The sequence below is a fragment of the Suricata suricatta genome, chromosome X, assembly GCF_006229205.1.
Source record: "Suricata suricatta isolate VVHF042 chromosome X, meerkat_22Aug2017_6uvM2_HiC, whole genome shotgun sequence".
Classification (NCBI taxonomy): Eukaryota; Metazoa; Chordata; class Mammalia; order Carnivora; family Herpestidae; genus Suricata; species Suricata suricatta.
Window position 1 is genome coordinate 52,651,472 of NC_043717.1, and position 24,349 is coordinate 52,675,820.

Genomic DNA, 24,349 nt, shown 5'->3' on the forward strand with positions numbered 1-24,349 from the left:
TAATCCGTAAAAGAAAATATATTAAGGAGTTTTGCTCTAGAAAAAAACCCTCTTAAGAAGATGAAAAGACAAGCTCAAAGACTGGGAGAAAATATATGTAAACCACATATCTGACAAATATTTAGAATACATAAAGAGCTCCCAAAACTCAATGGTAAAAGAAAATCCAATCAAAAACTGAAGAGAATATACAGATGGCAAATTAACACATGAAAAGATGCTTAACATCAGTAGCCATTAGGTCATGTACATTAATCCACAGTGATGTATCAGTACACACCTATCCAAATGGCTAAAATTTAAAAAATTGTGATAACACAAAATGCTGGTGAGTAGGTAGAGAAATGGCATCACCCATACACTTCTGGTAGGAATGTGCAATGGTACAGCCACTCGGAAAATGGGTGTGGTAGTCTCTTGCAAAACTAAACATGCTTACCATGCATCTCAGCAATACCTCTCTTGGAAATACAAGAAATGAAAACTTGTATTCACATAGAAACCTGTACACAAATGTTTATAGTCACTTTATTGGTAATAGCCCCCAAATGGAAATGACCCAAATGGTTTTCAATGAGTTGAATGGGTAAAAAAACCTGGTCCATCTATGATTATTACTGAAAATCATACAAATATGAGAGATAAGCCGAGGGTGCTCTGGGAGTGCAGAGGAGTGCCTAGCTCGCCCTCTAAGAAGTAGAGAAGAGGGTTAGGGAAGGCTTCCAGTAGGAAGTAGCACCCAAGCTTGTTCTTGAAAGGTAAATATAGGTTAACTAGATAAAAAATGGGAGAAGAGGGGCACCTGGGTGGCTCAGTCAGTTGAGCGACTGACTTCAGCTCAGGCCATGATCTCGCGGTTGTGAGTTCGAGCCCTGCGTCAGGCTCTGTGCTGACAACTGGGAGCCTGGAGCCTGCTTTGGATTCTGTGTCTCCCTCTCTCTCTCTCCCTCTCCCCCACTTGTGTTCTCTCTCTCAAAAATAAATAAACATTTTTTAAAATTTAAGTGGGAGAAGAGCACTCCAGGTAGACAGAACAGCATATTCAAAGGCATGGAGTCTTAAGAGAGCCCTGTACATTTAAGGGCCCGTAAATGGTAACTCAATGTGATTGAAGCCCTGTGGGGACTAGCAAGAGATGAGGTTGCAGATGTCAGCAGAAAGGCCCTTGGGTCCCCAGACTAAGGAGCCTCTCAGACTGCAGGGAGCCACCAGAGTGTCTTAACTGGGAGAATGAGTATCAGATTTGTGTTTCTGAGGGCTCTCTGTTAGATGCTCGAGGCGGGGCGGGGGGGGGGGGGGGGGGGGGGGGGGGGGGGGGGGGGGGGGGGGGGGGGGGGGGGGGGGGGGGTAGACTGGGAGACAGCTGAGAGACCACAGGTGGAGGCTTTTCCAATGGTCCAGAGAACGTTCAGAAGGCTGTGGCAGGGACAAAGAGGGCGGGGGACAAGGGCAAGAGATACTTGGTGAATCTCAGCAAAGTGCTTGTTGTTCACTATACTATGATGAGGAGCAGAGGAGATGAACTGTTTAGAAGGCGGAATCCATTAGACATGGAGACCACCTCCTAAGGATGAGGATGAAAAAGACCTCTTCCGCACTGTCCCCCTTCTGCCTTGGCCACAATGCTCTGTCCACTACTCACCCCCCATACTATGTTCCTTGTTGCCTCTGTGCTTCTGGTCCTGGGAGGTCCAGTAGGCAGAGGCGATCACCTTCCAGATTACTCAAAATGAACACATTAATGCATAAACCAGGGGTGAATAGATTCTGTAAGGTGGGTGACCTGGCACCTCTTCAGCAGAGCACCCCGTGTAAGGGCTCAGGTGCCTGGGATGCTGACTTAAATACACAATCCGAACAAAGAGGACTGGGTATTCTTGGGTTTCATGTAGGGGATGGCAAAGCCTAAGGCAGTGTCATCATGCAGAATATACCAGCTTGGAAGTCAGATCTGAGTTCAGAGGCCAACCCTGCCACAGTTCCTAGATGTGCAAACTTGAAGACGCTTCTTAATTCCTCTGAGCCTGTTTCTTCAGCTCTAAAATGGCAATGGTGATTCTCTGCAAAAAAAGACTATTATAGGGGCTCCTGGGTGGGTCAGCTGGTTAAGTGTCCGGCTTCGGCTCAGGTCATGATCTCACAGTTCGTGGGTTCAAGCCCCGCGTCGGGCTCTGTGCTGACAGCTAGCTCAGATCCTGTAGCCTGCTTCAGATTCTGTATCTCCCTCTCTCTCTGACCCTCCCCTGATCGCACTCTCTCTCTCTGTCTTTCAAAAATACATTTTTAAAAAGCATTTAAAAATTTTTAAAAAAGACTGTTATAATAACAGGGGATCCTGGGTGGCTCACTCAGAACAGTGCAGCCCTTGATCTCAGGGTTATAAATTCGAGCCCCACATTGGGTGTAAAGTCATAGGGTGATGTTTGGGTGGTTCAATCGGTTAGGTATCTGACTCTTGATTTCCATTCAGGTCCTGATCTCACAGTGAGCTCAAGCCCCTATTAGGCTCCGTGATGTCATTGTGGAGCCTGCTTGGGATTCTCTCTCCTGTAATCCCTGCCCCTCCCTCCCAAGATAAATAAACTTAAAAAAAATAAAAACAAATAAAATAAAATCTTAGGGGTGCCTGCGTGGCTCAGACCATTAAGCGTCTGACTCTTGATTTCAGCTCAGGTCATGATCTCACAGTTCGTGGGGTCGAGCCCCATGTTGGGCTCCATGCTGGGCATAGAGCCTGCTTGAGACTCTCTCTCTCTCTCTCCCCCTCTCTTTCTGCTCCCTCCCACGATACATACCCGTGTGTTTGCACATGTGCACTCTCTCAAAGAAAGAAAAACTTAATATAAATAAATAAATAAAATCTTCAAAAACACTGTTGTGAAAACTCAAAGAGATACTGAAGGGAAAGCACCTGGCTCATGCTACATATGCCACTTGCATTGGTTGTTTTCCGCTGTCTCAAATGAACACTGCCTCTGAAAAAAATCCACCTCACTGGATACTGGAATATTAACGTTCTCCAGAAACAGCAGCTTTTGTTTAGACAATACTGGACAAATATAAGTGGAATCTTATTCCCTGAAGCCCTTAAAAAAAAACAGTTGTTCAAAGCTTGATTCTCTCATGCCAGATATGTTACAATGGCATGAAGAGGATTAGAAAGTTCTTTGGCCACTGACTGTGTTCAGGAAACCCATCCATCCCATTGGCAATATACCTTCATCCATTTGCCATAATGGGCGGCTACTTTTGCAGGTGGCTGATCTCATCCATTGTGTTCTGATTTTTCTTTCTTTCCATTTCCAAAGGTGACCTTTTACTACCCTTGTCTGCAAAGGCTGGGGCCCAAAGCTCCCCATGGATCGAACATCTCTGAATGGGATCAACTAGATCTTTGTGCTCTGTTGCTTCAAGCTCCCCTATTGGAATAAGCTCTGCTGGGGTCTCAAATGAGAAAAGAAACTGCAACCTTTTGGTTGTACAGCAGGCAGGGCAGGACAGTGAGTCTCGGTCAAGGTTTGTGAACTTCTGGAAGAGGGCTGCCAGCTTCCCTTCCTAATTTTTTTCTTGTTTAAGAAATATGTGGAAGAATCAGTCTGAGGAGATAATTAATAGAAAATACAACCGGCAGCCATTCCTGGCTCTGACTCGCTGTGCACACTCCTGCAGTCGTTACCATGGTTTCAAGGCTGAAGTTTTCTCCTCTCTGCCCCCTGTTCGCTCTTATGTTCTTTCTTCATTCTGCTCCACAGACTCCTCCACAGTCGGCCTCCACAGACTGGTGCAGACTTAACCCTGTAGAGAAGCTAGCTTTTTTGGTGTTTGTTTTACAAATAACGTTTATTGCTCTTTTTTCTTGAATAAAATAAAAATACATGCCAATTGATATAAACAGAATATAATATAAACAGAAATAAATAAAAGGTAGCCACAAACTCACATTCCAGAATGAATTTTTTAAGACTTGATTTTTTAAAGTGATCTCTACACCCAGCTTAGGACTCAAACCCACAACCCTGATATCAAGAGTCGCATGTTCCACCAACTGAGCCAGTCAGGCACCCTGAACACTTAAGATTTTATCACATTTTCTTTTTGTGATGCATACTGCATAGTTAAGATTGTATATGATTCTGAATCTGACGGCCTTACAGTGCTCTTGACCTTGAAAACCCCCAGCAGACCAATGCCCATCCTCTTCTCCTTTGAGTTATTGGCCCCCAGGTACTGCTTCAGGTAAGTTCAGCCACTTACACAGACTTATTTATTATTGTTGTTGCTGTTATATGCTGGAACACTCCCACAATGTTCCAGGCACTAAGCATTTGTCAGGTGCAGCTGCCATTTAATGCTAGCTCTTCGCTGGGATCTGAACTCCGCTTCATTCCCACTCTTCATTCGGTGGTAGGTGGTCACAGTAAGTGCTATGAAAAATTCCCTATGAAAAATCAGAAGTAAAGTGCCTCCTGGGTTCCTGGCTGTGATGAACATGATGAACATGAGGCCATACTGTCATTGTCAAATCCCACCCCCCCATCTCCCAGCTGGACTTGGAAAGTCAGTACATGGGCAAGATCCACCTCAGAAGCAGAAAACCAATGATCCCCTCAGCATTGGATGTTTCCCACAGTTGATCACTCCTAATCTGAAAAAAGGAGCACCCAAGATGTGCTGTGTCCAGAAGTCACAGCAGAACAACAAGAGGGGGCTGCTTGTTATGTATGAGTTGGGGGTGGGCAGTGTCAAAAATGCCTGATCCTTAGGTCTGGGCATGAAGCACCCCTAGTCCAGCAAGGCTGTATCCAAACACTAAACTCTGAACTGGAGGACCTATATAGTCTAGCTGGTAATGGCAAGCTGGGACAGCTATCTTATGGAGCCTAAGAAAAAGGTCTGACCTTATATACAAATCAGGAGAAGAGTGGTTATGGGTAGGGGAAGAAAGTGTGGGGACACATTCAAAACTCATTCATCTAATGCCAACATTCTAGGAGTTAGTTGTTGGTTTCTGTGCTTTACAAATATAAACGTGTTTAATTCTCTTAACGTCCTGTGAGTAGGTACTATTATCATCAACTCCATTTTACAGATAGTGAAACTGAGCCAAAGAAGGATGAAGTAATTTCCTCAAGGTCACAGAGCTGGTAGCCAAATGGTGGACCAGGGATTTGAAGCCAGGCAGTCTGGCTCCAGAATCCAGGCTTTTAACTACTATTTTATGCTGCACCATTACAGAAAATTTGGAAAATACACAGAAACACATACAACAACCTGTATTAGCACCACTGGTCACATTTGGCTAAGTAGCCTTCCTGTCTTTTATGCATATATGATAGAGCACACTGTATACTTTTTTTCCAAAAAATGAATCATATTCTATAGCTTGGTCTGTAACCTTCCTTAAGGCCATTTCCTGTGTCTGTACAGACAGCTTTACACTTGTTATTTTAAATGGCGTATATCCTTTTGTGTGATTCAAACATTATTTATTTAAGCAATACCCTATTAAGGAAGCATTTAGACCGTTTCCAATTTTTCTCCATGATAGAGTTCTGCAAGAGGGAGAGGGGTGATAGCTTTTTTTTAAATTATTATCTTTTAAATTCAATCAGCTACAACTGCAGAATAAAATTTAAAAATGAAAAACCACAAGGCAGGGCAAGGCCAGTTCGTAGGAGGCAGCAAGAGGGACAATCACCGAGGTTCTTCCTCCTTTCCCTTTGTCTGAAGGCCCTGCGCGATTGGCTAGAGCCGGCGCCAAAGGACTGCAGAGGCCCACACGCATGCGTGGAGGAGACGGGTGGGAGAGTGATGGAGCCTGGCAGTTGGCGCAAATAATGGCGGGCACCCGAAGGAACAACAACAACAAAAAACCCGCAAAGGCGGGGCTTCCCGCCCCTGCTCCACCATTGGTACCGCCCCTCTAACCTACGCAAACTTCTTATTGGTCAGACATCTTCAGCTCCACTGGTCCGCGTGCCCAAGGACCGGGTCTGCCCCAAATTTTGCCTGCTTCCAGGGCCGCAGCAAAAACAGTCAAGTTCAATGCCGTCTTCGGGCATTTGTTTCGGACATGCCCGTGGCGCCTGAAGGGGCTTTGTCAGGCAACCGAAGCCTTTGACTGTTTAGCTGCAAGGTTCGAAGATGCCGCCGAAGAGAAAAAGCGGTTCCGGGAAAGAGGGGAAAGGTAGAGCGGCCAGAGCAGCCAGAGAGAATGGGATCGGGTGAAGAGGGAGGGGAGGGGGCAGACCGGGGGTCCCCGGGTCCTGGGACGGGGGCAGCGGGTGGCCAGTGACTAGAGGATTGACCCGGAAGTGAGAAGTTGGAGACAATGCGGACTTCTCTGGAGAGCCTTTAAAATTGAAAAAGCAGGGAAATTAGATGGTAGATAGAAGAAGACAAAAGACTAAAAGGAAGTTTTTCTTGTTTCCTTAAAATGGGGAAAACTTGAGAGTGAGGATCCGGTAGAGTTAGAGAGGTAAGGGGCCAGAGGAGTGAAGTTGGAGAAAATGAGTCTAGGGCAGAGGTGGAGAAGTTGACCTTTGAATGGCTTGAGGCCATAGGGAAGGAGACGAGGATGGGTGTGGTTGTAAAAATTGGGGCCATTGTCGGATGGTGGAGTTTATGGGGAACCATGATTCATGGCCTCAATTTCTTGTTAAAGTGGAAGGCAAGGGTAATTTTTAAGACTGAGGGGCAAGGACTGAGTGGGGTTCTTGAGAGTGGTAAAGGCTTGGAGTAGTCATCAGGCGTGATGGGAAAGGGAAGGAAACAGTAATAAAAGGATCAGCCCTCAAGGCTGAGAGCCTGAAGTTGAAGGCCATGAATTTGTAGAGGACACTGTACAGTCATGATTTACCTGGTAACTTGCAACTGGCAGAATATAAGATTGAAAAGATCTAGGTGTAGCTTTGAGCCAAGGTTGAGGGTTTGTTGGACAGTGAGAATAGAATAGCAGGACAAGGGAATTAAGAGTGCCAGTGGGAACAAGGATGATGGAGCATGGGTTCAGACTGGCAGGGGAAGGTGAGCAGCGTTGGTGGTATAGTGGTGAGCATAGCTGCCTTCCAGACTGGCAGGGGAAGGAGAAATTGTAGCTAAGGGGAACACCGCAGGATAAAGGTACCGAAGTGGGGAGTGGTTCCTGTTAAGTCAAAGAGCCAGTGCTGTGGAAGCAAGGCCTGAGAAAGCTGGAAGAACATGAAGTTGTAGCCAGAGACTGAACTGTTAGTTCTCGGTGGCACAGTTCCATTGTGTTGTGCTCTTGGGAGCAGTTGGCCTGGAGTAGAAGGCATGGACATTGAGGAGGAGGGAGGTCCAGAAGTGTGAAGTTAGGTCGTTGGGTGATTCCTCAGCCTAAGTAGTGAGGTCATCCAAGTAGTGAGGTCATCCAAGATGATGGCAAGAGTGAGGGCGGAAAGGCGGCCTGGAACTGCTGCCAGGGTCCTCAGTCAATCAAAGAGAACAAGGTGGCAGTTAGAAGGTGGCAGCATCCACCCAGGGAGAGGCTGGGATAACAGGAAGGCATAATCGTTCAAGAGTGAATGTGTAGCAAACCCACTTAAGAGTTTGGTGTAATATAACTCCTTTGGCAGTAACATTCTCCTAGGCATTTGGTGGTCAGCATTTTGGGTTTTCAGTTTACTTGGACATTTATTGAACAACTGTTGTGTGCCAAGCACACTGTTAGGCATTGGAGATACTAAGACAATTTTAAGATGGAGTCTACTGATTAATTCTTTCCAGTGGTTCCCTATTCTAATATAAACTCCAGGCTCCTTAGTGGGGCCCATAGGCCCTCATGCCCTAAGCCTCAGCCACTTCCCCTGGGCTTACCTCACAGCACTCCCACCTCAGACCTGGCTTCATCCATAGTTTCCTACACACACCACGAAGTTCCACCACCCTGGAGCGTCTCCTCATCCTTGTCCTTTCTTCACCTAGTCAGCTTCTGCTCATCCAGGAAACCTTCCCTGACTGGCTAAAATGGCCCCCTGTGCTTCCACAGCCTTCTGTTCGTAGATCAGAGGTCATTCTCCTGAAATGATCTGTTTTACGTGTCTGTCTTCCCGCGTAGCAATGAGCTTCCTGAAGGTACCATGGTTTGTTCATCTTTGATGAAGTATCTGGAACTTAGTAGTTATTTAGGGAATGTTTACTGAGATGAACATTTAATCCAGCAATAGTTTTTAGGAACATTAGCCTCTAACAGTAAGTATGCTGCCATGAACACTGAAGTTGACATAGTGGGGAGATGACATAATAGTAAAATGTAAGATGTTGCCTGTGGTTGTTAATCTGAATATCAACAACTTTTCTTAGGAGGGTATCAATAGGCAATGCAGGACACTCCAGGAACTTGGATGTGAATGTATTCTTTAGCCACATATGGGTGGTGGGAAATTTGATCTTTATTTAAAGTAAATTATTGGAATTGTGAGTACTCAAATACATAGTTGCAGTGCTTATTAGAAATTTTACAGGAGCTCAGGGATTTGCTCTTAGAAAGCAGGATTTCAAATTGGGCCCAGTGAATCTGGACCAGGCTTTTGGCACTCTCGTTCATCCATTAGCAGACTCACTTGTATAACTGCTTTCTATGAAGGGCTTATGTGGGCACAAATTTCTTGTTTTAAGACAGGTGAGTCGCAGATTAAACGTAGCTTCATGTAGTAAAGTGTCTGGCGGAGTGCCCTTTTGAAGCATGGTGCTATGACAAGTGTCCATTCCTCTTGTGTTGGACCTTTTTGTAAATATTAAGATGCCTTTTAAATGAGTACTTGTGATCTCTTCTCTAAAGGGGGAGCAGCCTCTGGGAGTGACAGTTCTGACAAGAAGGCTCAGGGCCCCAAAGGCGGTGGCAGTGCAGTAAAGGTGAGTTACTAGTTCCTTTTCTTTCATGTTAAATATCGATAACATATACACATGTGTTATTTTGGTGCCCAGAAAAGGAAAAGACAGTATGCTTAACCCATTCTAAGAGGCTAGCCTCCTACTGGGGCGTGTGGGTGGCTCAGTCGGTTAAGCATCTCACTCTTGATTTCAGCTCTGGTCATGATCGAGCCCCTTATCAGATTCTGCACTGAAACGGTATGGAACCTGCTTGGGATTCTCTCTCTTTTTCTCTCTCTGCCCCTCCACCCCCCAAAGTAAATAAATAAAAAAAGAGGCTAGCCTACTACTGATATAAAATCAAGATAACATAAAATTGGAAAACAGGGTCCAGTCTCACTTATGAGAAATAATTCTGTTGTAAGTATTTTCTCAACTGTTTCCTCAAACATCCAGAATTTCTTCATACTTTGTATTTTTTCTTAAAATGTATTAAGTTAGATCTTCCCCAGTAAGTGAATGAACTGTTTGTCAGAAGGAAATAATATTTTAATATTTTATGTCACTCCCCCACTGGTAAGCTACAAGTCAAGGCCCTGACCATGAACACTGGGATGGGAGGCAGTCACAAATAACTAACTACTTGAAGTACTTGACCTAGTCCCAGAGGAGTGTCATCTGCCCTGGGAAAACATAGTCTGTGAACAGAACCTTACTACTTAGTGCTACGTAACAAGGCAATTTGATTTTTTCATTCAGAGTATGGGATCCCATACTTGTATTCATTCATGCAGTAAGGATTTAGTGACATCTGCCCTGTGCCAAGCACTGTACTGAGACGGTTTCTATTTAAAAAACAGGCGCCTGGGTGGCTTGCTCAGTTGGTTGAGCTTCCGACTTCAGCTCAGGTCATGATCTCACGGTTCATGAGTTCAAACCCCACATCAGGCTCTGCTGACAGCTCAGAGCCTGAAGCCTGCTTCAGATTCTCTGTCTCCCTCCCTCTCTCCCTGCCCCTCTCCTGCTCACACTTTGTCTCTCTCTCTCTCTCTCAAAAATAAATAAACATTAAAATATCTTTAAAAAAACAGGTAAGAAATGGTTTCTATTATCACAGTGTAGTTGGAGCAGTTAGCTAAAGACATAAATTTTATTGCTGTATACTACGTGGAGTAATGGAATTGCATCATATAAATCCAGCCATACACATGCAGCCACAAAAAGAGAGACTATAGAAATAGTGTGGGCTTTTCTACCCATTTTTCTATTCGATGACCCTATGCTCCAGAGAAAGTGAGTTGGGAGACATGAATCTCTGTTCTTGTATGAGAATTCTCAGAGAATTGATCTCTGTTCTCGTATGAGCATACAGTTATGTGAAGTGGGATTCTGATACCCAAAGAGAAGTTTTCATAAAACGTGGGTCTTAAACGCAAACCAGCTACTTCATCTGGTGTTCAGCTGAAGAAGTGGTCATTGTTGCTGCAGGCTGGGGGAGACAGGCTGTGATGGGTTTGACGAGGTCTGACGTGTTGGTCTCCAATACGGTGTCTTCGTAAGGGATATTGTAGGGCAATTTTGGCCATACACAATTTCACCTTACGTGCTGACTTGTACAAGCACCCAACCCAAGAGACTGCTCCAATGTATGTTGCTTTACAGAGGTATCTTGCTCTTTCTGGAAAAAAAAAAAATGAGTTCAGTAGCTGTGCGTGAGGTGTGTGGAAAGAAGTGGCACGTAGGAAAGTTGATCGGGACTAAATTCTCTTGTTGAGCTTTTTCTTTTGAGATAATTTTATCTTATTTTTATTTTATCTTGAGAGAGAGAGCGAGCACATGAGCAGGGGAGGGGCAGAGAGAGAGGAAGACGAGAATCCCAAGTAGACTCTATGCTATCAGCACAGAGGTTGATGTGTACCTTAATCCCACAAACCATGGCTTAAGACTTGAGCCAAAATCCATAGTTGGACACCTAACCGACTGAGCCACCCAGGCACCTCATCTTTTGAGATAATTTGAGACTCACATTCCAGTTGTAAGAAATTGTACATGTGCTGTTTACCCTGTTTCCCCCCACGGTAACATGTTAGGTCAAACTCTATTACGACAGCACAACCAGGAGGTTGACGTTGACCCAGGAAACATACAGAACGTTTCCATCACCCCCAGAATCCCTCTTGTTGCCCTTTTATAGCCATACCCACTTTCCTCCCCGACCTTCCCTCTGTCCTTAACCCCTGGCAGCAACTGATCTGTTCTCCATTTCTGTAATTTTATAATTTCATGAATGTTACATGAATGGAATGACGGAATATGTAACCTTTTGGCTTTTTCACTGGCATAATTCTCTGGAGATTTCACATATCAAGTGTCTGTTCCTTTGTATAGCTGAGTAGTGTGCTGTGGAATGGGTGTGCCGTAGTATGTATGATTGTTCACCTGCTAGAAGATATCTGGGTTGTTTCTGGTGTTTGGAAAGGTCCAGCACGAAGGGAACCCTGCAAGCCTCCAGCCTTTTAGGGGCTAGGCTCCTTCCGCATCATGCTGTCCTCCTTTCAGTCCCACTCCCGAGCCCATACCCTGCCCTGCGTCTCTAGAGCTGTCTGGATTCTGAAATCCACCTGCCAACCACAGCTTTCCTCCTTTCCCTTTGCTTCCTGCCTCCTCTAATCATGTTCTGTTCTTCTCTACACACAGACCTCTAGCCCTCAAGTCCGCCTGTTCTCCCCATCATCTCCCAGGCTTCGTGTCTGTCACCCAAGCCCCGTATGTCCAGTAAGCTGGAAATTACATCAAAGAGCTTGACCACTGGATCCAGGAGCCCCAATTCTTTTTCCCTTTGGTCAGCTGCTGCATCCACCTGCCAGACTATCAACTCTGGATCAGTCCAGTGGTTTACTTCCTTTACATTAAAAAAATTTTTTTAGCATTTATTTGTTTTTGAGACAGAGAGAGACCAGGGGAGGGACAGAGAGGCAGGGGGACAGAGGATCCAAAGCAAGCTCTGCGCTGATAGCAGCGAACTTGACACAGGATTCGAACTCATGAACTGTGAAATCATGACCTGAGCCAAAGCCGGAAGCTCAACCGACTGAGCCACCCAGGCATCCCTACTTCCTTTACGTTTAAACATGGAACTGCTGGACCCTGCTGGAGAGTCACAGAGCCTGGGGAATTGGGACCACTGATTCCTGGTTAACCTTACCTAGGCTGTCAGTACTGCTCAGCAGTCCTTTGCCACACACCTCAAGCCATCCACCACCCTGCTCCAGTCAGTCAGTAGATAACTTCGTCCAGTGGTTCTTAACGCTGGTGTACATCAGATTCACCTAGACAGCTTCTCAAACTACCAGTGTCCAGGGTCCTACCCCAGACCAGCTACCTTAGAATCCCAAGGATGGGGCCTGGACCTTGGTGGATTTCTTATTTATCTTTTTAAAAATTTTTAATGTTTATTTATTTTTGAGAGAGAGAGAGACATACAGAGCATGACTGAGGGAGGGGCAGAGAGAGAGGGAGACACAGTACCTGAGGCAGGCTTCAGGCTCCGAGCTGTCAGCACAGAGCCTGATGCAGGGCTGGAACTCACAAGCCTTGAGATCATGACTTGAGCCGAAGTTGGATGCTCAACCAACTGAACCACCCAGGCGCCCCTCAGAAGCACTGAGGACGATTCTGAAGTGCTGCCAGGGTTGAGAAACACTGACCCAGTGTCACAGGGTTGATGTCAGGATTTCATGAGATAACGCATGTAAAGGGCTTAGCACATGCCTAGCAATTATTAACTTTTAAATATTGTTAAGTTGGAAATGGAAACCAGACTTAGGAACTTGTTGGCTTTCTGGACTCTTCCCAACAAAGTTCTTGTCACACACCTCCCTGCTCTGTCTTCTCATCTTTCTTTCTCTAAGGCTAACAGATTTTTAAAGCAGTGCTCTGAGTGCCAGCCCTTCTCTTGCATTATCTCTGCCATCTTTGTTTGTTCTGTCTTCAACCTTTCCCTCTTTACTGCATCTTTCCCTTCATTCTGAGACTCTGCCCAGGGACCTTTAAAATATATACGTGTCTGTGACCATTTTCTTTTTTTTTTTCTTTTCTTTTTATAATAGTTTATTGTCAAATTGGTTTCCATATAACACCCAGTGCTTCTCCCCACAGGTGCCCCCCTCCGTGACCATCACCCCCTTCCTCCCTCCCCCTTGTGACCACTTTCTTATAAGAGCCCTTTCTCCTTTTCGACCTCAGGTGGGGGAGTACCCCACACACATTCCCTACCCGCCTCCCATCTCCACCTCTGTCTGCTCACCCCCATCTGGCTTCTGCACTTTCTCCTCTTCTGAAACTGCTTTTGCTAAGGTCATCGATCACTCATTGCTAAATTGGTTGTACTTCTTACCTGATCACTCTGCCACATGTAAGCCTGTTGACCATTTCCTCTCTGAAACTTCCTTTTGTCTCGGTTTCTGTTAACATACCTTCCCTACCTCTCTGACCCTTCCTTTTGTATTATGGTTATTGAGCTTTTTTTCTTTGCTTATTGCTTAGACATCAGTGTTCTCCGGGGATGTCTTTAGCCTATGTTTCTCCTATTCTCACTCTACATAGCCTCCCTGAGCAATCTCATTACCTCCCATAGGGTCAGCTACTACGTCCATGCTAATCATTCACAAATTCTCTCTCTGGGTTGGCTCTCTTTTTTTGTTTGTTTGTTCTGAGAGAGAGAGAGAATGAATCACAGGAGGGGCAGAGAGAGAATCCCAAGCAGGCTCTGCACTATCACTGCAGAGCCTGATGTGGGGCTCAAACCCACAGTGAGATCATGACTGGAACCAAAATCAAGAGTTGGATGCTCAACTGACTGAGCCACCCAGACACCCCAGGGTTGGCTGTCTTCTAGTATGCCAGTCTTACACAGTTGCCAGTTGCAACATTGCAAACCCCACAGGTACTACTGAGTCATTATGTCTAACCTGACAGACTGTCCAGACCAGAATATTTGTTTATTCATGTATAAAGTGCTGGGTGGTCTCGCCTTTCATGAATCATGAATGCTGTAATTTAGTTCCCAGTAACTGAACCAGAAAGTTGCTTTGTGAGTGTAGAAGAATAAAGAGGGAGGCATTCTAGAAGCTGTTTTGGCCAGGCCAACTTAAGGCCTTAATGAACTGTCCTTGTTTCCCAGCACGTACCTCTCTAGTGCCCAGCTTGTTCCTGTCTGCCCATGACAGTACATTCTGTACATCGCGTACATTCTATTCAAGTTTGCCTCTCTGAGCTCTGCTTTTTTACATTCTTTCCTTTGCTATCAATGTTCCTATCTCCTGTGTATCTCCTCCAGTTAGGAAGTTATTCCTGTGGGCCTAGAATCCCCTTTCCCCAATTCCAGTAGTCGAACCCTGAGGACAACCTTGATTTGCTTGTCTCTACATTTATAAGGGAGACACCTTTAGCCCTCATCCCAGTGTTATCACTTAAAATATGAAACAATGGATTGCATTTGAGAAATTGGAAATCCTGCAAAATCGCTACCTTGACAAAACCAGTTTTCAAGATAGGGTGATTTTAATAAAAATACATGGCTTTATGTAAACATAGGTCAAACTTGAATACCTCTATAGGGTTGAGTGTTCTTAATCAACATATGATACTTTTTCAAAGTATTGAGTTGTGAAAAGGCTTTATATTGGGCCTCTTTTGGTAAAAAGTATTTCCTAGTGGGTTTTTTAATAGCATCCCCACTCTGATGAAAGAATGGCTACCCTTTATCGATTCCTTGACTGCATTATCTCAGTCTTCATAACCCCATGAGAACACGTAGGTACTATTATTATCTCAGTGCACAAAGGGGGAAGTACTTAGAGGTTTAAGAAGATGCCTACAGGGGCGCCTGGGTGGCTCAGCCGGTTAAAACTCCGACTTTGGCTCAGGTCATGATCTCACGTTTGTGGGTTCAAGCCCTGCATCAGGTTCTGGGCTGACAGCTTGGAACCTGGAGCCTGCTTTCAATTCTGTATATCTCTCTCTGCCCCTCCTCCTCTCATGCTCTGTATCAAAAATAAATAAAACATTAAAAAATTAAAAAAAAAAAAGAAGATGCCTACAATCAGGGTGCCTAGGTGGCTCAGTTAAGTGTCTGACTTCAGCTCACAGTTTGTGGGCTCTAGCGCCACGTCAGGCTCTATGGTGACAGCCTGGAGCCTGCTTTGGATTCTGTCTCCCTCTCTCTCTGCCCCTCCCCTGCTCGCTCGCTCGCTCACAAAAATAAGGACAAATTTTTTTAAATAAAATTTAAGTTAATTAAAAAACAGAGTTCTGAAATAGTGTCTTGACACAGAAAACAAGCTTGTGGTCATCACCCAACTGAACAGACTTTAGGATTTTCTGTTGCCATGAACCTGATCTGTTTTTTCACTACTGGGGGGAATCCAGACATGACTACTATACTGTGAGAAAAGGAACTGTATGGGTCTCCCAAATAAATTCTGTGACTATACTTTTTCCTTGTAGGTCAGACACATTCTGTGTGAAAAACATGGGAAAATCATGGAAGCCATGGAAAAGTTGAAGTCTGGAATGAGATTCAATGAAGTAGCCGCACAGTATAGTGAAGATAAAGCTAGGCAAGGGGTATGGTGCTGTTATCATTTATCCTCCATAGAGGGTACACAGTGGTAGGGGTTGTTTTTATATTCTGCCTTTAATTTTAGCCGTAAGTTGGTTAAAAGATCTTAAAAGCAGAAATGTCCAGCTTGTGAACAGTTGCATACAGGGCACCTGTCGTCTAAGACTAGGCATGGCCAAACTCACATAGCTGACTGACACGCGACAGCATTGTGAGTACTTACGTGCGCAGTCAAGGGTTGGATCTGTTCCACCCGTTTGTCCTTGTCGAGCTCACTTCTTCACAGCCCAGGCAAATAAACCTAGGAACCTTAGCATTCGTGTTGGGAAATTCTCAAGCTACCATAGAACTGTTTCCTCTTTGAGGGCCACCTGACATCAGATATCTTTTCGGTTTTTCAGGGCGACTTGGGTTGGATGACCAGAGGTTCCATGGTGGGACCATTTCAAGAAGCGGCATTTGCCTTGCCCGTAAGTGGGCTGGATAAGCCTGTGTTTACAGACCCTCCAGTTAAGACAAAATTTGGATATCATGTTATTATGGTTGAAGGGAGAAAATAAAATTGTACGGAAGACTGACACCGTTTTATACAATTCTGTTTATTTCTTTAAAAGGTGTTGAGTAGTCCTTGAATTTTATGAACTCTGTCATTGTGGGTTTGTAGGTACAAAATGAGGTGGGGAAAGGTTAGTGAACCCTATAGTGGGTATCCAGTCAGCCGTTCTCAGAGAGAAGTCAAGCAGGGGTGCCCAGCTGGCTCAGTCCGTAGAGTGAGTTCGAGCCCCACATTGGGTGGACAGTTTACTTAATTAAAAAGATTTTTTAAAAAAAAGAGAAGTCAGGCAGATTCCTTTTAACCTGAAGTCTCTTTCCCCTCAGAACTACTTTCTGTGATTCTCAGGGTATCCTGTAAGTTAATTTAAAAACCATCTCTAGGGGAGACAAATACCTAGTTCACACTATTCACACACTGAGTCGGACATCAAATAGATGAATTAGCATATGAAAATCCTAAAATAAGGAATAGGCAACACTTATTTTTTAAGTTAGCCAACTTTGATCTGCCAGGACAGTTATTAGTTTCAGTGTCTTAATATAATATGCTGTACATAACAGCCATTCAACTGAACTTTTTTTATGAATTCTTCTTTTTAAATAAATATTGTAGGAAAAAAAGGCACTCAATTCTTCTACCTGTTGTTTCTACTAGACTAAGCAGCCAATGTTCTGTGTACTTGCATTTTTTATTTTACTTTCCCATATTTATAATATACAAAAATATATAAAGAATTATAAATACTGTACTGCTTCAAAAATAAAATTTTGCCAACACAACCATGTGGTTCTTAACAGTGATTCTTTTAGCACACTGTGTTCTTGCTAAGCTGCATTTGCCATAGAAATTTATTTTAAAGGCGTTTCTGGGCATCCCTAGGTTAGTCCTCCAGATTTTCTCCACTGAGCAGACTAACAGATGCTCCATTCCCTCAGATACATAGATATACCAGTATGACATTGAGAGATGTTCAAAATAATAGGTCTAAGATGAAAACTTCTAAAAACCCCACTCAAAACAATTTGTCTAAATAAGGGCTGTAAATTTGGAAAATCTTAAAGAAAATTCTGAAAAGTGTTATATGCTTGAGACACCACCTAGTTAGCATCCTTTGCTCAGGACATTGGTTTACCCAGGATACTGAGTGAATGCCTTTTGTAGGGTGTCACCCACAAAGGAAAAAGTGCTGGAAAGGTAAAGTAGAAAAAAGCAAACCAGGGGCGCCTGGGTGGCTCCGTCGGATCAGCATCCAACTTCAGCTCAGGTCATGACCTTGTGGTCTTGGAGTTCGAGCACTGCATCGGGCTCTATGCTGGCAGCTCAGAGCCTGGAGCCTGCTTTGGAGTCTGTGTCTCCCTTTCTCTCAGCCCCTCCCCCACTTGCGTGTGCACGCTCTCTCTCTCAAAAATTAAAAATTAAAAAAAGAAAAAGCAAACTAATGTGTGGCATGAAAAGAGAAAGCAGTGATGACTAGCTTGAGAAAGCAGAGCAAGGATAGGTCTCTGACACCAAGCAACCCTTTGGGAAGTTAACCTTGAACTGGCAACTAAGGTTCTAAAGGAGTCGATAAATGAGAAAATTAAGGATTTATACCAATTTATACATATTATAACTGAATGCACATGCATTCAGTTCTTCTTTGAAACTGCATCTTTTTCATTAAGTTCAATGCTTAATGAACCAACTTCATTCAGAGTAAAATAATTTGCAAATTAAAACCAAAATGAGATCTTGCTTTTTACCTATCAGATTGGCAAAGTTCAAAACATTTAAAATATTTTTGGCAAGGGTATGAAAAAACAGGTATTCATTAATGGTGGAAATGTACATTATAACCTCTTTGGAGAATTTGGCAATATCAAAATGATAAATACAGGGGTGCCTGGGTGGGTCGGTTGAGCATGTGACTCTTGATTTCGGCTCAGGTCATGATCTCACAGTTCATGTGTTTGAGTGCCGCACTGGGCTCCACGCTGACAGTGCAGAGGCTGCTTAGGATTCTTAATCTCAAAATTAAAAAAAAAAAGAAAAATTATAAATACACCCTTGTACCCAGCAGCTCCATTTCTAGGAATTTATCCTATAGATATAATCACATGTGTCAAAGGTATAAGGATATTCATCACAGCATCAGTTGGAAATAAATGGACTATCCATCAATAAATGATACTGATCCATTCAATAAAATATACAGCTGTGTTAAAATGAAAAACTGGTGCAGAACAGCATATATAATATACTATCGCTTGGGTAAAACCATAGATCTACAAACATATACTTGTACATACACAGACTGTCCTTGGAAACGGCAGTCCAGAACTGGGGCCAGGGGCAGGTAAGAGACTTTATGAAATAAATATTAAGGGGTCTTAATCTGCTTTGTGTCATGGAGCTCTTTGGCAGTTTGCCCAAGCCTATGGATCCCTTCTAAGTTGCTTTTATTTTTTTTTTAAGTTTATTTATTTGATAGAAAATCCCAAGCAGGCTCCATTCTGTCAGCACAGAGCCCAACACAGGGCTCGATCTCACAAACTGAAATCATGACTGAGCCAAAATCAAGAGTCACATTCAACAGACTGAGCCACCTAGGCAACCCTATCTGTAGTTTTAAAATTGTTTTATATATAATATGTAGATTTAAATTATATGTATTTCATATTTTCTTGAGTTCTGTGTGTTCTAATTACTGAACCTGAAGGTGCAGTCATGGGAATCCTCAATTTGTAGCCAAGTTGGACAGAAGTGTGGATAACATGGGGGCCTGATACTAGCAACTGACAACCGAGGTCAGGGCAGTTTTATAGGAGTGAGCCCTTAAACCTGTGAAGTCTGCAGTGTCAGAACTGAGTTGAAGTGTAGGGACACTCCATGGACATCTGCTGAGAACTAGAGGACTGTTTGGTGTGGAAAACCCCCACATTTGAAGTCAGAAACATCAGTAAAAGCTCAGTACATTCAGTGAAGCAAAGACAGTTTATTATAGGAACTATTCACTAAGTAACACATGGTTTTAAAATATCCATTTCACTCTCTTGAGCAGGTCACAGCCTCACTGAGCCTTAGTTTCCTCAACTAAAACGAAGTAAATGCCACCCTAAACCTCAAAGGATTATGGTAAGGATTAAACAAGGAACCTATGTAGAATACCCAATACACAGTAGGTACTCCATACAAGCTACTTCCACTTCTCCAGTGCAGAGTTCTGTACTGTATGTCTGGGAGGCACCCCAGCTCCTTTTCAGTCTACCACCCAAAGATCCACTGTGCTGGCCTGTATCCGAACACAGTGGGAGGTGAGTGAATAATGACTAAGCTGTTGACAAAGTGACTCCAGGGTCAGGTGCCAGTGATAAAGAAGCCCGGCACCAGGTACTTTATCCCAGCCTTCTGCTAAACTGTGCTGAGGGCATAAAATAGCATGTTAAAAAGCAGGTCACAGATTTAGAATTCCAGTAAGCTCCTGCTTAAACTAACGTGCTCCTATATGCATTTGTCAGTGTCATCTCAATGAAAGAAGCGAAAGGAAAAGAAAACGAGAAAAGTGACTTTACTATTCTTACCTGAAGTGCGATATACAGAAGTGGTCATTTCCAGAATGAAACGAAGAGTGTCCAGAATAATTTCACAAAATCGTTTCTAGAAATCACATAGTTCTATTAAGTTTACAGAGCATGCCACCATGCTGAGCATGGAGCCTGTTTTCTCTCTCTCCCTCCCTCCCTCCCTCTGCCCCTCTCATGGGCTAATGCCCTCACTCACTCTCTAAAAAACAAGTTTATAGAGCATGCCTAAAAGAAAAATATATGCCTATTCAAGTAAAGAAATATTACCCTAGTGTTCAGAATATTAGAATATATGTACGAGGGAGGGGGGACAGGAAGGAAGAGGGAGTAAATGCAGAATTTACAAGACTGTTAAAACCAAAAACGTGCTTTTTGAAATCTCTCTCACCTTAAGCTTAAATGTTTTATGCTTCCAAAGAATCCAGTTACAGGTACAAATTCATACTCACTGTCTCATTTTAACAATAAACAGGTTATAGTCTTAAGGTTTATTAAGCTGCTTATACAAATTTAAAGTCATGAGCATGACTTCAGGATCAGCGCTTTTTATGTCAAGTGCTTTAACAAAGCAGTTTAAGGCCTCCTGTATTTTCCCACACTCTTTCAGTTCTTTTCCACGAATTACAAGGGTCTCATAGTCATTCACAGCCTCCACTGCTTCATCCTGGGGAGAATCAACCAACTGTCTACCAGACAAAGAGGTCTGTCCTGGGTCACCAGGAGAGGTCTCTTGATCCAAAGCATCAGGCTCAGGTGTTGTTAACTTATTTTCTGAAGGCAGTGTTTTGCCAGGAGGATCTTCTGTACACTCTGAGACCTCGCCACTGCTTTCCTCGGCTCCATCCTCCAGGTAATCTTCAGCAACCTCTGCTTCACTGCTGTTGTCAAGTCTTTCCTCCATATCCTCCACATGGTCAAAAACCACATTAACAAGAGACCTCCTAGAAGCCAGGGATCTTCTAGAGGTTACAGACTTATTTATACTATCAGCCATTTTCAGTGAAAAGAACCTTCCCAGAGGACTGATGTCACTTTTGGGAGTGGAAGCATCAAACTGTTTTATAGGTGACAGCTGAAAGGGAGGTGTGTTGAATGGATCTGTGCTAGAAGTATCTTTAAAAGTATCATTTTCATCTTCGCCATCTGAAACGATTCTTCTAGCTTTCCTTCTGACTTTCACATTAACTACTACTTCTTCTGGCTCATCATCGTGTGTCTCAGAAAGATCCATACTGAGACAGGCTTTGCCGTGCTCGACCTCTGCTTTAGAATTAGCTGCAGCACCGCACAGGCTACTTTCATCCTCAACATGTTGCAAAGACTGCCTGGAAAGATCTTGTCCATTGTCGGCAGCAGAGTCTTCCAAGAAAAGATTGAAATCACATGCATACTTTGATGAGGATGCTGAAGGTTCCTCTTCCAACTTGGCCTCACTGACTTGAGCATCCTGTAGTGTACCATGAGATGCTGACACATCATCATCAGCAGCTATTTGAATTACAGATGTGCTCGATTCTGTATTTTCATTTGCACTGGTCATGGGACTCATGGGCCAGGGATTGCAGTGAGGTAAAATCTCATCATCCTTCAGTTGATCTAGATGTGGCCCAAGATCAGCTCTGACCGATTTGCTAAGTGAATAATTACAATTTCCCAGAGGGTTCTCTTGTGGTGTCTCCTGCGTAGGCCCCTCTTGCAATGCCTCTTTCTGTATAGCCGTTCCCAAGGGGTTAGTCCAAATTTCATCCACACTACCACACCCCTTGGGTAAAGTAGCCACAGAGTCGGCATCAAATGTACTTTCAGGTGGGTGACTACCATCTTGCAAGATGGTTACATTCACCTTTACATCGGAGAGATCTTGATTCTGACTCTTTTCAGGCAGATCATCAATGATTATACTTGCTATTTGGGAACTTATTTCTTCTTCCTGGGTTAGAAGTGTGGAAGGCCACGGCTGCGGTTTCTTCAATTCAGGGCATTTCTTCTTTGTTTGAGGAGGGAATATAGGTTCTCTTGGCCAGAACCCCTCATTTCCAGTCCTTTGTCTTTCCACTAAGAGCTCTGTATTCTGAGACTCTAATTCAACAAGGAATTGAGCTTTCTGAACCCTTTGTTGAATATACTGAGATTCTTCAATCACATCAAGCTCTTCTTTAACAGACAGATCACGTGTGTACATCAAATCATGGTCAGAGATTCCGGCTATCCCCAAAGAGTGAAGGTAGGCAATATGTTCATCTAGTTTCTTATCAGATCTCCTCTGAGCAGCATGCAAAGACTGAAGCTGCAGCTGAGTTGCAGAGTTCTGAAAATCCTCAATTGTAAAGAGCTCTCTTAATTCTTGTTTAGTAAAATATCGGAAAGGGTTCTTCTTATCACCGGTAGTCTGTCTTACTAAGGAGTCCTTGAAAACCTGTCTTCTGTAGATTTTTTCCTCTACAGTCCCACAAGTGATCAGCCTATAAACTACAACATTTTCTTTTTGTCCAATTCGGTAAACTCTATCCACAGCTTGGGCATCAGTTGCAGGATTCCAGCTAGGGTCAAAAATGACCACTCGAGTTGCTGCAGTTAATGTTAAGCCAACACCACCTATTTGAGTGGTAAGCAGAAAAACAGAGTAATCTTTATTTTGCTGGAATAAGTTAATTCTTTTTTCTCGTTCCACAAGATGAGTAATCATTCCATCGATTCGCAAAATCTTAAAGTGCCGATTCTTTAAGAGGCGTTCGATGATGTTTAGAATTTGTCGTGACTGTGAAAACACCAGAGTCTGATGCCCTTCATCTCGTAGTCTCTCAAGAAGCTCTATTAGAAACAGCATTTTTCCAGATTCTTCCATCAGTGTATCATCAGTGATCTGATCAATCTGGTCCACATCTGAGGAACCTTCCCCTTCATTTTCACCTTGAACAGAGAATTTCACAGACCCTAAATTCAACAAAAGACGAGCTCGTGCAGATAGGAGCCTAGGATGATCACACAGCTTCTTTAAGACACCTAGCTCAGCCAAAGGTGAGCGTGTCTCCATTAACAACTCCTTGATATGATCTAGAGACACGAATTTCCTGTATATTTCTTCTTGTAAAGGCACAAGACGTATCCAAATAATTAAATCATTTTTCCTGGAAAGGGAAGGCATTTCACAAACGGCATTAACATCTGGATTCTTGTCACTAAGTCTGACCTCTAGGTTGCTTGACTTTTTATTTTGTACCTCTTCTTTCGTCCTCCTGAGGAAGTAGGGTTTTATGATTGCCATTAAGTTTTCAGATATTTTAAATCCCAAGGCTTTTTCCCCTGTGGTAGCATCCTTCTCTCTTGCTCTAGTAATAGGATTTTCATACTCCATTTTAAAAGTTTTTAATGTTCCTAGCAGCGACCCTTGACAAGCAAAATCAAACAGGGACCACAGTTCTTGTAAATTATTCTGGATTGGGGTTCCTGTGAGGAGGATGCGATTACGGGCAGGGATAGCCCGAGCACATATTGCTGACTTAGTAGATGAGCTTTTTATTTTATGTGCCTCGTCAAGGATGATATAGTCCCACACAAACTCTCGGCCGTTCAAGCTTGAAAGCTGCTGCCAATTATTGATTAACATTTGGTACGTAGTGATAACGACACCATTCCTTAGCTGAATCCGACTGAGGTTTCTGGCACGTTCATCCTTACTAGGACCGTGAAAGGTTTTCACTCTCATACCTGGAGTCCACTTAACAAATTCTTTAATCCACATGCTAATTAGATTGGTTGGCATGATCAGCAGCACATGATTCACAAGTGTGGCATCAAACATACCAGAAAGGAAAGCGATGATCTGCACAGTCTTCCCTAATCCCATATCATCTGCCAAGATACCACCTTTTCTTCCATCCCTATATAGGCTATAGAGGAAAGCTACACCTTCCTTCTGGTGCTCAAATAGTTGGTTGTGGAGCTCTCGATAGAGCAGCAGGCCAGAGTTGCACACATCTGTGAATTCATCATCTCCGTGTTCTGCCAACTCTTCCAAGGCTTCCTGTATTTTTTGGATTCTGCTCATCACCTTTTCATTGGGAAAAATGTCCTTTGCCAAATTGAAAAGTTTAAATGCTTCTTCCAGATCTCCATTCTTAGTTGCTTCTTTGGCCTCTTTCACATATCTGTAAAAAAAAAAAAATGGGGGGGTAAAAAAATATACACATAGAGAGAGAGAGAGAGAGAGAGAGAGAGAGAGTAGAAAGGAAGGAAACAGACTGAACATTCAATCTGAGAACATGCTAGAGTCCACTTTGGAACCTAAACTGCAGTTGGGTTTTTAATATCCTCAATTTGGGATGGGAAAAATTAGCACAGAAGATGCTGATGAAAGCCGGCATCACTTAAAAGACACACACCCACCAGACAATGCCAGCAACACCCTTAGCCACTATTTGTGAGACACATATGTGCAAAGGTTATTGGTTCCCCAGTATTTTTTAAAAATGTCATCCATAAGAAGTATGGAGTGATATTTTCTTATAAAACCAACCAATCAGGGTCTCCTGAGTAGCTCAGTCGGTTGAGCGTCTGACTTGGGCTTAGGTCACGATCTCACCGCTTGTGTGTTTGAGCCCCACATCGGGCTCTGTACTGAAAGCTCAGAGCCTGGAGCCTGCTTCAGATTCTCTGTCTCCCTCTCTCTGCTCCTTCCCTGCTCGCTTGCTTGCTCTCTCTGTCTCTCAAAAATGAATAAATGTTAAAAAAAATCTCACAGGCACCTCAAATTCAACTAATCCCAAATTAAACTCG

General features: G+C 43.5%; 2 protein-coding genes across 2 annotated transcripts in view; one reads left to right on the forward strand and one right to left on the reverse strand.

Annotated features, from left to right (window-relative positions):
- The first annotated feature begins 6,038 nt into the window (after positions 1-6,038).
- PIN4 (peptidylprolyl cis/trans isomerase, NIMA-interacting 4) lies at positions 6,039-16,034 on the forward strand. Its single transcript, XM_029930598.1, has 4 exons — positions 6,039-6,187; positions 8,801-8,874; positions 15,340-15,459; positions 15,856-16,034. The coding sequence occupies exons 1-4, from the start codon at positions 6,145-6,147 to the stop codon at positions 16,012-16,014; spliced, it is 396 nt and encodes a 131-aa protein (XP_029786458.1). The 5' UTR covers positions 6,039-6,144; the 3' UTR covers positions 16,015-16,034.
- Positions 16,035-19,763: 3,729 nt separating this feature from the next.
- The window catches only part of ERCC6L (ERCC excision repair 6 like, spindle assembly checkpoint helicase), a 28,786-nt gene continuing 24,200 nt past the window's right edge, over positions 19,764-24,349 (reverse strand). The window contains exon 2 of the mRNA XM_029930597.1: positions 19,764-23,721. Within this exon, the coding sequence (XP_029786457.1) occupies positions 20,055-23,721 (3,667 nt within the window). The 3' untranslated portion in view covers positions 19,764-20,054. The remainder of the gene's footprint in view (positions 23,722-24,349) is intronic.